This window comes from Hippocampus bargibanti, linkage group LG02 (genome assembly GCF_051943395.1).
Source record: "Hippocampus bargibanti isolate YZ-2025 linkage group LG02, ASM5194339v1, whole genome shotgun sequence".
Lineage (NCBI taxonomy): Eukaryota > Metazoa > Chordata > Actinopteri > Syngnathiformes > Syngnathidae > Hippocampus > Hippocampus bargibanti.
Genome location: NC_142735.1, coordinates 8,618,178 through 8,633,189, shown reverse-complemented (window position 1 = coordinate 8,633,189; position 15,012 = coordinate 8,618,178). Strand labels below are relative to the sequence as shown.

The window sequence follows — 15,012 nt, the reverse complement described above, 5'->3', positions numbered from 1 at the left end:
CTGAAAAAAAAAATATGAACAAGTCAAGCGATCAGGTTTCTGCTGTTATTCAAGCACCCCAGAGCGACCTTTATTTATAACAGAGCACAATATGAATACTCGAAAGATGAGGAAAAACGGCATGTATAAAAGTAAAAGAAAATAGATTCTGGATGAATTAAACAACTACATGATCTTCCCACCCCCATAGTTCATGATTTCCAGCCTGTATCATTTTACCAACTCCCAATTTGCTAGCACAATACCTAAATAAGTAAAGTGGATATCACTTCAAATTACTGAGAGGTTCGGTTCATATCTGTCATGAACCAGGTGTCTCAAATGAAAATATACAATGTCCAACTTTGACAGCCCACCCACACACTGGCCACAACATCAAGTGGACGTCACACAAGAAACCTAAAATGGGTTTTTAATATTTTGAGCCACCCATTCGAATAGATGATATTGGTTTCAATCACCTATTTATAGAGTGGTGTTCTAAACTTCTCATCTCATTTTCCGTGCCGCTTATTCCTCATTAGGGTCGCGGGGGTTGCTGGAACCTATCTCAGCTGTCTTCGGGCACGAGGCGGGGGACACCCTGAATTGGTTGCCAGCCAATCGCAGATGTGTGTTCTAAACTTGAGAAAATTATTTGTATATATTCAGTGGATCACAAGATTTGCCCGTTGATATGCAGTGAATATCCATACAAGACCAAAAGGAATAACCTGTATGTTCGGTCAATTTTCCTTCACTGATGTAGTATCACTTACTCCCGCATGCATGCAGAGTGCCCACAGCAATAATAACGCCTATCACTGGCGGGAATATGCGAGGGACAAGACAATGACTCACTCGCAAGCTGCAAGTGGACGAGTACATATCGTCAACAAGGAGGAAGAAGAGGAAGCAGAGGAGGAGGAGAAGGTTGTGGCAAATGTAATGCTGCAGAAGTGCAAGAAAGTCTTTGGAGGAGGAATGCAAATAACACGCCGAACAAGTGTGTTATGCCGCTTTGACCCAATTAACTGGCTTGTGATATGGCTCATCATTAAACAACAAAGTGCCTATGTTGTAGCTCTAGTGAGCGATACATGACTCCTTGTCTCTGCAAAACCAATAAACATACCCTCCCCCAAAAAAATGAAAAAAAAAAAAAAAAAAAAAAAAAAAAAAAAAAAAAAAAACACCCACAGATTTGCTCTCTGCATTCATGCCACTCTGCATGAGCCATAAAAGTGTTCAACAGTCTCTGATGGCTTTGCACGGACACTCAGTCACGCCATCAGTGACATTTAGCAGATTTTCCTAGTGGGACATGTAAAATTGCTTGTTGGCACTGACACATACAAAAATGCACAGTTTATCTTGCACACAAAGCTGGATGAATGCACATTATTTGTCACCTTTTTTTCCATCCAATTTCTGTCTCACTTAGGGACGATTTTCTATCATCATACATTGCACATAATTATTACATCGGTCCCATATTTAATTGAATACCACAGAGCGGCAGTTTGTTTTACATCTGAGTGATGCATAGCAATTTAACATGTTTCTTTAAATGACAGATGCCCGATATGCATCAACAACCACGGAGCTGCACAGGCTAATTGCTATCCCTTGTAAAAATAAATTTCATTTGAAGCAACCGGCAAGAACTCTGCTTCTAAATCATTTTCACACAGAATGTAATCACTCGGCATTGGACCTTGACCGAACACAAAAAAACATTTATCAAAAACAAAAGCAAAAACAACATAAAGTTGTAAGGCCTACATTTTCATCATAAAAATAGGAATGACCTTTCACTCTGTCATAATATGAACATCCCTGATTTCCCATTTGATGAATGACAAAAGTCCCATGTATTAAGAACGTTTCCATTCCCGAGACCCAACGTCATTAATACTGCAAGCGGCCATTAAAAAGCCCTTCATATTATCTTTTTAGACACAAGGAGTTACTTCATTTTCAGTGCCCGTAAAAATTATCTGCACAGAAACAGGTCAGTTTGCAAATGTGAGAACTTTCACGTCATATTAAAGCAGCATATTTTATACCGTACACATACGCATATTGAAAATACTACATTTTGGCCTCCTGAAATTTGCCACAAGTGCTAGACACGTGATTGACAACCCACTCCTAATCCGCTGTCATTTTTTTCATGAAACCAAAACTCTCTAAAGCATAATCCCTGCTATGGACTCGGAGGGAGTTGAAGCCAGAACACACAGTGTACATCAAGCAGAGTCATTTTCATTCACCTTTCTTTGGCAGTGACCCAAAACGCTTTCATTGTCAAGCGAGAAGGCAAAAAGGGATATTTGCTGTAAAAGCAAACAAAATGGCAAATGTGTCTGATCGAACAGTTCATACAGCCACATGACGCAAACTCACACCAGCAAAAATAATAAACTAGTGATGTAACAAGTACAGTATGTACATATTAAGAATTTATGGATACCAGATATTTTTACTTGATACTTCTTGCAATTGAACCAAGATATGTTTTCATAATATATATGTTTTTCATTAACACAAAACTTTCTTCAACATGAGAGAGAAATTAAAAAGGGGCCTAAATTCCTCCTACTGGGGTTAAACAGTGTCTTCTTTTCAATTCAGCCTTGCATAAATTAAACAGACACTGAACAAAGCTATCAGGAAATGCAGGCCGGCATTGGACATTTCCCACTTTGGATGCCTTGGCTTTTTATCTTCACCATGAGACAAGGATGGAAGTGACAAAAATAACATCCCAACAACACTCTTGAGAGGCAAGGGACCAATGTAAGAAGCTCAAACTGGGGGAAATTTTTGAGACAAACAAGTAGGGTGATTATTTTCTTTCGTTGTGACCAATTGTAAGGTTTTGTGTTTCAGCTACAAGGAAATGATTTAATGCATTTTTCCCATTTTGTCCTAAAAAAGGAGTTTTCTTATATCAGACTCAAGCTGAAACTGCTGTTTTCCTCCCATTTTTCTGCTTTCACATACTCCATTTCATTGTTCCTGTGAGTTTACATTTCTGCCCATGATGAAAATACACCCTACCGTGTCTTTACAATGTCAGCCTGTTTTCATTTGATTATATGTATTGCACATGCTCAAAAGGGTGCCTGAGTGGAGGTGGGGGCACCCAAGCAGCTCCTGGGGAACCGAGGAGTACATGATTTGATTCAGGCTAAGAGCAGTCTCCATAGTAACAACAGGCAGCAACATCTGCCTTGCTTGGACAAAGGACACACCCTTGCGAGGAAAGAACAACAGGAAGTGTATCACATCACAGATGTCAGAAAAAAAGATCATGGATGGGCGCTATTTTATTTTACAGAATGACATTGATAACCTCCTCGAAAAGTGACACATATCAAATAAACAGCATGCCTTTTGTCCTTGAGTAAAATTACTGCAGGGAATAGAAGTGATGGTGATTGGATTACGGTGAGCCACTTGCTTTGAGCATCATATAGACTGTTATTTCATAATAAATAATTCACAACATTCCGCAGTATTGAGAGAGGTTGAGAGCTTCCATGCGACACATGCTGACACCCCCATCTTTTGGACATCAGCGTTTTTAAATAACAGCAGGACATCAACTCGCTATTGATACACATACACTGTCGGGCTAAACATTAAAAAAATGATATCTATTGTCGTTGTACTAATCTGCTTAAAAATTAGATATCTATTGTGTTTGGGTGACTAACATACTTTAAAAAGCCACGGCTCATTTGCCGCGGCCGCACGAGCCACACAATTGCCCTGCAATGGGTGACTTTAGGTGGTGTGTGCCCCACCCTGTAAAAGGCTGAGCTGAACGGATAGCATGGAGGGTGTTGAAGCTGCACGATATTACCTTCCCCTCCCCCAGCCTTCTCCACTCATATTCACAGAGAGCTAGGGCGTGCAGAACAGGCACTGACGCACTTTTAATGCAGGGAGAGGGCTTCAGGCATTGTTTATGGAAGCACAACATAAGGAGGATAGTTCGGAAACGGAAAAAGGGAACAAAAAAGCCCACTGCAGATTCATTGAGCAAGCAGCCATCTTTAAATCACAGGCTGACCCAGTTGTCCACACACACACACACACACACACACACACACACACACACACACACACACACACACACACACACACACACACACACACACACACACACACACACAAAGCCTCTGTAAAATCTCCCTCACAATAAAGCAAGAGCGCTCCGACAGTCACATCAAACGACGCTTGTTTGTGCTGGACCACTCCCTGAAATGAGGTCACGTCGTCTGAGTGACTCACAGCTTCACAGATTTGCCACGTCACAGGGATGAGGTGATCTTTGCTGTCATTATTCTACTGTGTCAGGACAAGAGTCATTTTTAGTGCATAGAAATATAGAGACAAGAAATATCTTAAACGATGTATGTGGTTTGTGAATGTCCCAGTGCTACCTATGCAGTGTACACATTAGGAATGCTAATGAATATATATTAGATCATGTTTGCAACACTCCGGGGCTGATAGCACACGTTTGCAGCGATGGACATTAATTCTCTGTTAGTTCCCTCAGCTGCTCTCCTCCTCGGAAACTGGCGGTAAAGGAGAGGGGGATGGGAAAGCGTAGCGTGCACGAAAAGAAGGAGCAGAAACTAGATTTACCGGAATAATATCTGCATGGGGAGAATCAGTAGGATAGTAACGGGGCCAGCAGGAGTGAGGAAATAAAGGTCAACTTCATTTATTATATAAACTGTTGCACAACCTAATGGTGCTACAGCTTGCTGTTCAATACACGTTTGTGTGAGTCATTATGGAATTGACAGCAAGTCACAGAATACAAAACCAAGCGCCAGTGGAATGTTCATCCAGATTGCATATACTGGAGGTCAGAATGCAGACAAAACATCAGTGGAAAACACGATAGAAGATCTGTGCTTGTGCAAGTGCATGCTGAGAAAAACATTTGACAAAAAAAAAACAGAACAGCAGAATCAAAATATGCATTTAAGACATGCCCAAAAAATGTAAAAAAAAAATCAACATGCAAATAATTACATGTTAGACTGTGCTACCCTAAAATAATGATGGAATGATAATCGGCAAACTGACTTTGCCACTACTCATGAATAAAGCACTTCTTTTACCACCGATCTATGACGAGTGATCAGCTCATCAGCAAGTCCCGCAGAGCCCTGACATTTGAATCAGGTGTGTTGTAGCATGAAGAGACGGATAACAAGCAGGAAAGCAGCCCTCGAGGACTGGAGTTTGAAACCCTCGATGTTCAGAAATGTAGTTATACATTTGTTTTCATTTAAATCAACACAATGTTGTGGCTTTGATGTAGTTCAGCTATGTTTGCAATTGTATTTTAGCTCACTGGGGCAAATGACATTTTTCTAGTGGGTAACTTTGTATAAAGAAACATCATTTAGTGTAAACGGAAAATGTTTTTTTTTTTTTTTTTTTGAATTTTCTCAAGTGGTTGGCCAACATAAAATCACGTGTTTGATCTTTTTACAAGTACACTATCTCAAAAAATGTTTTGTAATCCAGATGATTTTATTCTGTGACCAATTAATATGTAATTTGAATGCATCCTTGTTTTCACTGTAGTACAATTTGTAGGTCAGTGGAACACCGAAAATGTCAAAGTATATAACGCACTAAAACAGGAGCCTGCTCTTAGTCAGCACCATGGACAGCGATTCTGTTTCGACCTAACATTCACAAACGGAAAAGAGAACTCAAGAAGAGGATTACAGATTCCAGGACTCACCTTCTCAGTATTTGGTAGAGTTTGAGTCCTGGTAAAGGTGTCGGATCCATTAATACTAATCAGTTCTGCTTCTATGGGTGGAAAGGGCCCAGGGAAAACCACTAAATCACTCTTGAGTGTGTCTGAGCTGAAGCACACGTCATATTGCTGAGTCGCTTTGGAATAAGACCAGCTTCCGTCAGGATGGGTGGTGATCATTGGGGCACTGTATCTATCGTAGGGTTCGTCTGTCTGTCTGTGGCATTTGAAGGCAACTAAAGTGATGAGACTGAGCACAAAGATGAGTGACACAGCCACAGTGGCGATGAGCAGATACAAGTGCAGGGCGGAGAATTTCTCCTCCTTGCTGGGCACAGGGCTGAACTGAGTGTGGATGTCAGCTGTGCTTTCGAGCACAATCACATCAATCGAAACGGTCGCTGACAGGGAGGGTTCTCCATTGTCACAAACCGACACCACCAAGGTGTGACTTTTTAGGTCATTGTCACTCATTCGCCTCTTGGTGCGAATCTCCCCGGTGCTGGTTCCAATCCGGAAGAGGTTGCTGTTGCCTTTGGGCTCAGAAAGATGATAGGAGAGCAGAGCATTGTATCCAGAATCTGCATCCACTGCCCTGATTTTTGCCACAAAATATCCCGCTTCAGCCGAGTAGGGAATGCTTTCACTGTTTATGGAGCCGTGCTCTGAATAGGGAGCCAAAATGGTGGGACTGTTGTCATTCTCATCCAGGATAAAAACATTTACAGTCACGTTGCTGCTGAGTGGAGGAACACCAGAGTCTGTGGCCTGAACTATTAACTGAAATGTACTTAACATCTCATAGTCATAAGATTGCAAAGCCACTACAGCTCCACTCTCTGAGTTGACATCAATTATTGATCTGACTACGAAGTTGTTGCGATCAATACCATTAATAACAGAGAAGGATATTTTTGCATTTCCCCCCACATCCAGATCATCTGCCTTTATGGTAGATAAAACTGCACCAGGCGGACTGTTTTCCTTGACAAAAATATGAATTACCGGTTCTTTAAACTGGGGAGCATTGTCATTGATATCAGTCACATGCACAGTGATTACAGCTGTGTCGGACAGCGGAGGAACACCTTCATCAACAGCAGTAATTGTAATATTATACTTTGAAACCTGCTCTCTGTCCAGAGCACCATCTATAACCAATGAAAAGTGTTTTTTGTATGTGTTTTTTATTTTAAACGGGACATTCTCAATTATTCGAACATGAACAAAGCCATTTTTATCTGTGTCATTGTCCTTTACTGTTAAGAGTCCCACCATTGAGCCAGGTGGCGCATCCTCCCTCACCTCGTCGACTAATGATGTCACTGATATAACGGGTGGGTTATCATTAATGTCAATGATTTCAACGAGTACTTTACAATGGGATGCTCTTGGATTCAAGCCTTTGTCTTTTGCTTGCACTCTAATTTCAACAGCATTTGCCCTTTCGTGATCCAAAACACCTTTTACCGTAATTTCCCCTGTTAGTGAATTCACAGCAAATTTGTCAATATCATCACCATCGTGATCAATAAAAGAATACAATATTTCTCCATTAAGACCCGCGTCTAAATCACGAGCATGCACTGATAGTACACTTGTACCGGGCGGAGCATTTTCGGTCACGGTGGCTTTGTACAACGTATTGTCAAATATTGGAATATTGTCATTAACATCCTGTACAAAAATTGTGACTGGTAACGTGCCCGATTTAGCAGGTTTCCCTCCGTCCAGAGCTGTGAATGTGAGCTTGATAACCGACTGTTTCTCTCGATCCAGAGCTTTTTGCATCACCAATTCGGCAGCCATGGATTGCTCACCCGCATTTTGTACATCCAATGAGAAATGTTCATTTTGGCTGAGTTTATAGCTTTTTACTGCATTGCTGCCAACATCCGCGTCGAATGCTTTTGGTAAAGCGAATCGTTCTCCAGTAAAGGCGAACTCAGACACATTTAAAAGTATCTCAGGTTGTCGGAAAAACGGGGCGTTGTCGTTTATGTCCACAATTTTGACCTCAAAACGATAGAGATTCAAGGGTGCGTTAGCAATGGTTTCCACTTCCAAAGAGCACTTCACACGGCGAGAGCACAACGCCTCTCGGTCTATTCTGTCCTTGACAACCAGTATTCCCGTTTTAGCGATGACTTCTAAATACCTGGCATTTGGTCCTAATATTTGCAAACCTCTCAATTCCAAATGCTGGTCGTCGAGGTGTAAATCCTTTGCTAAATTCCCCACAATGGTTCCTGTTGTGTCCGGAGGAATGAGAGGAGGAGAGTTGCTTTGTCAACGTGTTTATTGTGCCACCATCTTAGTCTACCTGCGGTCGTGACGTCACCGCTGCTTTACGACCTGTCGCAACATTCTGTAGCAGTGTGACATATGCTACATTTACCCCCCCTCCCTGAAGGAACCAAAAACACTGTAACAAGGGAAGCCGGGTAGACTGCCGGTTTCCCTGCTTAGCCGTGTGGGTTATTCTGCCACGCGATAGGCTAAGCACTGGCTAGGGACATTCAAAATCGGTGATAATTGTCCAAATACCGAGGGCAAAGGCGAACGCGAGCTGGCCGAGGCTCTGGCCCCACGGGCACGGCTGGTTCACGACGCTCTTCGAGGCGTCAGTAGTTTTTGCCTGAGAAGTCGTTCGAGGGGGTCGGTGCCGCCACTCTCCTTAGGCGGCTGGCATGCCAACGGGACCCGTCAGCCAGACAGAAGGTGGTCGGTCCGAGTTGGGCGGTAATCTGGACTGGTGCTGTCCAGAATGAGTCCAAATTGTGAGAGCAGCACGGCCGGCGAATGCGGACCCAGTCCGACACAGTAAGTGTGCGTTGCTTCGTCCGGCGCTTCTCGTTGGGCCCTCTGCTGGCTGAGGAAGAGTAGGGCAGGCCGTCTGCTTGGTTGGAGCTTTCTCCACCCCCGTTGGCCTGGGGGTGAATTGTGGCACCCGCATTGTCAGAGATGGAAAAGCCGAGTGCACAAAACAAGTCCAAGCCCAAGAGGTTGGCGCCATGACGGGATATTTGGAAGGTGAAGGGGGGGAGAGTCCTCGAGCCATAGCGCACTTTGAAGGTGGCAGTGCCCACCATACCAATCTTAGTTTGGCCATAGCCAAACAAGTCCTCAGCGTTGGCCTCGATCTGGAGATGAGGAAATAGCCGTCGAACTGTGGACACGTTCAACAGTGACCTGGAGGCTGCCGTGTCGAGCAGGAGTGGTAAGCTCACTCCATCCAGTTCCACTGTGCACCACTTGAATGGCTTGGCGCGTGAGCCCACGCAGTGGATGGTGGTTCGCCTCGGCTGGTCTGGTGAGCGGCGTGATAATCGGCAAACTGACTTTGCCACTACTCATGAATAAAGCACTTCTTTTACCACCGATCTATGACGAGTGATCAGCTCATCAGCAAGTCCCGCAGAGCCCTGACATTTGAATCAGGTGTGTTGTAGCATGAAGAGACGGATAACAAGCAGGAAAGCAGCCCTCGAGGACTGGAGTTTGAAACCCTCGATGTTCAGAAATGTAGTTATACATTTGTTTTCATTTAAATCAACACAATGTTGTGGCTTTGATGTAGTTCAGCTATGTTTGCAATTGTATTTTAGCTCACTGGGGCAAATGACATTTTTCTAGTGGGTAACTTTGTATAAAGAAACATCATTTAGTGTAAACGGAAAATGTTTTTTTTTTTTTTTTTTTTGAATTTTCTCAAGTGGTTGGCCAACATAAAATCACGTGTTTGATCTTTTTACAAGTACACTATCTCAAAAAATGTTTTGTAATCCAGATGATTTTATTCTGTGACCAATTAATATGTAATTTGAATGCATCCTTGTTTTCACTGTAGTACAATTTGTAGGTCAGTGGAACACCGAAAATGTCAAAGTATATAACGCACTAAAACAGGAGCCTGCTCTTAGTCAGCACCATGGACAGCGATTCTGTTTCGACCTAACATTCACAAACGGAAAAGAGAACTCAAGAAGAGGATTACAGATTCCAGGACTCACCTTCTCAGTATTTGGTAGAGTTTGAGTCCTGGTAAAGGTGTCGGATCCATTAATACTAATCAGTTCTGCTTCTATGGGTGGAAAGGGCCCAGGGAAAACCACTAAATCACTCTTGAGTGTGTCTGAGCTGAAGCACACGTCATATTGCTGAGTCGCTTTGGAATAAGACCAGCTTCCGTCAGGATGGGTGGTGATCATTGGGGCACTGTATCTATCGTAGGGTTCGTCTGTCTGTCTGTGGCATTTGAAGGCAACTAAAGTGATGAGACTGAGCACAAAGATGAGTGACACAGCCACAGTGGCGATGAGCAGATACAAGTGCAGGGCGGAGAATTTCTCCTCCTTGCTGGGCACAGGGCTGAACTGAGTGTGGATGTCAGCTGTGCTTTCGAGCACAATCACATCAATCGAAACGGTCGCTGACAGGGAGGGTTCTCCATTGTCACAAACCGACACCACCAAGGTGTGACTTTTTAGGTCATTGTCACTCATTCGCCTCTTGGTGCGAATCTCCCCGGTGCTGGTTCCAATCCGGAAGAGGTTGCTGTTGCCTTTGGGCTCAGAAAGATGATAGGAGAGCAGAGCATTGTATCCAGAATCTGCATCCACTGCCCTGATTTTTGCCACAAAATATCCCGCTTCAGCCGAGTAGGGAATGCTTTCACTGTTTATGGAGCCGTGCTCTGAATAGGGAGCCAAAATGGTGGGACTGTTGTCATTCTCATCCAGGATAAAAACATTTACAGTCACGTTGCTGCTGAGTGGAGGAACACCAGAGTCTGTGGCCTGAACTATTAACTGAAATGTACTTAACATCTCATAGTCATAAGATTGCAAAGCCACTACAGCTCCACTCTCTGAGTTGACATCAATTATTGATCTGACTACGAAGTTGTTGCGATCAATACCATTAATAACAGAGAAGGATATTTTTGCATTTCCCCCCACATCCAGATCATCTGCCTTTATGGTAGATAAAACTGCACCAGGCGGACTGTTTTCCTTGACAAAAATATGAATTACCGGTTCTTTAAACTGGGGAGCATTGTCATTGATATCAGTCACATGCACAGTGATTACAGCTGTGTCGGACAGCGGAGGAACACCTTCATCAACAGCAGTAATTGTAATATTATACTTTGAAACCTGCTCTCTGTCCAGAGCACCATCTATAACCAATGAAAAGTGTTTTTTGTATGTGTTTTTTATTTTAAACGGGACATTCTCAATTATTCGAACATGAACAAAGCCATTTTTATCTGTGTCATTGTCCTTTACTGTTAAGAGTCCCACCATTGAGCCAGGTGGCGCATCCTCCCTCACCTCGTCGACTAATGATGTCACTGATATAACGGGTGGGTTATCATTAATGTCAATGATTTCAACGAGTACTTTACAATGGGATGCTCTTGGATTCAAGCCTTTGTCTTTTGCTTGCACTCTAATTTCAACAGCATTTGCCCTTTCGTGATCCAAAACACCTTTTACCGTAATTTCCCCTGTTAGTGAATTCACAGCAAATTTGTCAATATCATCACCATCGTGATCAATAAAAGAATACAATATTTCTCCATTAAGACCCGCGTCTAAATCACGAGCATGCACTGATAGTACACTTGTACCGGGCGGAGCATTTTCGGTCACGGTGGCTTTGTACAACGTATTGTCAAATATTGGAATATTGTCATTAACATCCTGTACAAAAATTGTGACTGGTAACGTGCCCGATTTAGCAGGTTTCCCTCCGTCCAGAGCTGTGAATGTGAGCTTGATAACCGACTGTTTCTCTCGATCCAGAGCTTTTTGCATCACCAATTCGGCAGCCATGGATTGCTCACCCGCATTTTGTACATCCAATGAGAAATGTTCATTTTGGCTGAGTTTATAGCTTTTTACTGCATTGCTGCCAACATCCGCGTCGAATGCTTTTGGTAAAGCGAATCGTTCTCCAGTAAAGGCGAACTCAGACACATTTAAAAGTATCTCAGGTTGTCGGAAAAACGGGGCGTTGTCGTTTATGTCCACAATTTTGACCTCAAAACGATAGAGATTCAACAAAGAGCACTTCACACGGCGAGAGCACAACGCCTCTCGGTCTATTCTGTCCTTGACAACCAGCATTCCCGTTTTAGCGATGACTTCTAAATACCTGGCATTTGGTCCTGATATTTGCAAACCTCTCAATTCCAAATGCTGGTCGTCGAGGTGTAAATCCTTTGCTAAATTCCCCACAATGGTTCCGGGGCTTGATTCTTCCGTCACGGTATAAACTATCTGTACGGATGCCACACTCAATTTGTGAAAAAAAGGCAAGGAAAAATATATGCAAAGACGAAAAAATTGGTCCTGGTTCATTGTTTTATCGGGTTTTTAGACAACTGCCTGCGAATGATTGAACTGCTGCGGTAATATTTCAACATGTCGGGAGTCTCGGCACGCAACGAGGACACAAACGACGAACAAAGAATCGCGAGATGAAGAGAAATGGGTGGCGTATTTTTTAAATGGTTTGTCATCTTTGGGTTGAGGGGGACACCGTGTGGTCAAAAATGATACCTTTATAGACAAGTTAAAAGGGCAGATGAAATAAGTGACACAAAGGTTAGACATTCATTAAATTAAAAAAACAGGAACGTGGGTATTTATCACACAGCTATACTAATGAAGCGATTTGTAAAATTTGTTTTTTGTTCTTCACCAAGACGAACGGCCAGCTACCTACGAGAGTTGATTTCTATCCAAACAATGTATTTTAACGTCTATGTTTTTCAAGCCAAATTGTCAATTTTATATTGGCAAAATATCATCACACACCAAACAGAAAAATACCACAAAAAACGATGACCAATATAATAATGACTTTGCCTTTGTTTACTCACAACCTCACTAACTATAAGAGTGAAATCTGGGCCTGTTGCACAGATCACAATGCTAATAGCGTCAGGCATGAATTCCTGTTCAATTCACAACAAAGGCTTGTTGTACCTTTTGTCTTTTAAAGGAAAAGCATTTAAATATGTTCTGCCTGATCCCATAGGTTAACGAAATTGATAAAGATGGCAATGGGGGAACAAGTATAGTATGTGTGCTTTGTAAGTGGTTCTCTGAGAAGCTAAATCAAATTGAGATTTTTTTTCATGGGAACTCATGATGACCCCTCGTGGCATATTCATGTGTCATGGTGCCCTGGTTGGGAATAAATTGTCTACCCGATACCACAAAATATAATTTCACTAACGGCTAAAAATAATCATAATAATCCCATAGAATATTTACCAATCGGCAACTTCAAAGGAAATGATAATTACATGAATTGTTTTGCTTGTCGATTAACTTCAAATACAAGGTGAATCATGATGATCAGTCACAAAAATGACATTGATCGAGATGGTGGATTTAAGTAGTCGAAACTCACTCTGTTTTTCAGAAGTAAAAAAAAAAACGAGAGCAGACGATTATTTTGAATGTGAATTGAGCCTCCTCAATTCAACTTACAAACACAACAAACAAATCTTTTTTAGAAGGTATCAAAAAAGAGAACGAACTAGCCTTCTTTGATTGTAAAGTAATTATAAAAGAGGACAGAGCGCTAAAAACAGAAGTCTTTAGGAAGGCTACGCACACTGACCAATACTTACTGTTTGACTCTAACCACCCTTGACAACACAAATTAGGAGTTATCAGAACCCTCCAACATAGGGATAAACTAATACCAACTAGCATTGAAGGTAGAGAAAAGGAGTCAAAACATATCAGGCGAGCACTCACTAACTGTGGGTACCCCCAGTGGTCATTCAACAAATGTCAGAAAGAAAGAATAGGGAATTAAACCAATAATTCTCAAGATACAAAAAGGAGAGGAGTAGCAGTACCTTACAGTGCAGGAGTTTCTGAAACATTACAAAGAGTCCTTTGGCAACACAAAATTCCTACTTATTTCAAACCGATAAACATATTAAGGCAAAAATTATTGCATCCAAAAGATAGGCTACCAAATGGAAAATAAAGTAATGTAGTTTATTCCATACATTGTAAGAATGAAAATTGTAAAGAGCAGTACATTGGGGAGACTCAATAAATTCTCAAAAAAAGACTTTATCAACATCGCAGGGATAATACAATCGGCATTACATTTGCACCTAAAAGCTAGCAACCACTCATTTGACGACAATGAGGTTAAAATCTTAGCGAAAGAACATTGATGGTTTGAAAAGGGGGGTAAAAGAAGCGATTCTTATAAAACAACAAAATCCTTCATTAAATCGGTCTGGAGGGGTGAGGTTCAATTTGGATAGTTCATACAATAGCCTGCTTAGGCAAAACAGGTTAGGCAACATTCGTAATGCTGATGAGGTGATACCGGTGGGAGTGGGGGAAATGGGCCAGTCGTTAGTCAGGAATGTAGGAACAATCAGTGGGGCCACAGGGAGTGGTCCTCTGCTCCCCCCAACCTGAGAGTAGGGACCTATCACAGCTGTGTCCGGCGCCGCCATGGCTGGACATTAGGGATATATAAATGGGGCCGATACGACCAGTCAGACTTTAGTTCGCTGACGAAGCCTCTTGGATAGGAGGCGAAACGTCCGAAACCTTCACTTTTGTACAGATGACGGCTGAAGAAACCTTCTCATCGAAGGTATCAAAAAGTATTACAGTGGTACCTCGGTTCTCGAATGCCTCACAGTTCGAACAAATCGGTCTTCGAACAAAATATTCGAGATATTCTTGCTTCGGCGTTCGAACATCAATCGGTGTTCGAACGCCAATACGACGCGTGAGTGCGTACGCGAGGGTGGGGAGCTGAGCGGCGCACTGGTGTATCGCTCTCTCGGTGACCAACTGTTGTCGCTAGCGGACGTGCTGGGTTTTGCTGTAGCGCAGGGGTCGGGAACCTTTTTGACTAAGAGAGCCATAAAAGTAAAATATTTAGAAATGTTTTTCAGCGAGAGCCAGAAGCACGCGCGCGCGCACATACAAACGCTCGCGTGCGCGCGCGCACACACACGCACGCGCGGCCACTTTTCAACAAAATATCAGAATGTATTATTTAAAATAACTTTGTGATAGTACTCACCGTTAACATGGATGATTTTCCGTTCCTCGTGACTGGTAAAAATCCAGGAAAACGATCGGAATGAAATTCAATTTGCCGGTCCAGAGGCGAAGTTACTGCTAGCTAGCCTGCACACGGCTCATAAGCTTCCACACTTGCTATCT

The 15,012-nt window shown here is 42.5% G+C and overlaps 2 protein-coding genes across 20 annotated transcripts in view; both read right to left on the bottom strand.

Moving 5' to 3' along the window:
* Window positions 1-15,012, bottom strand: part of LOC148901442 (protocadherin alpha-3-like) — a 152,342-nt gene that overhangs the window by 12,918 nt on the left and 124,412 nt on the right. The window lies entirely within an intron of this gene.
* On the bottom strand, window positions 9,511-12,492 carry LOC148901444 (protocadherin alpha-3-like). The gene is made up of 2 exons (XM_088987360.1): window positions 11,945-12,492; window positions 9,511-10,478 (listed from the first exon to the last, which is right to left on the bottom strand). The coding sequence occupies exons 1-2, from the start codon at window positions 11,949-11,951 to the stop codon at window positions 9,706-9,708; spliced, it is 780 nt and encodes a 259-aa protein (XP_088843486.1). The 5' UTR covers window positions 11,952-12,492; the 3' UTR covers window positions 9,511-9,705.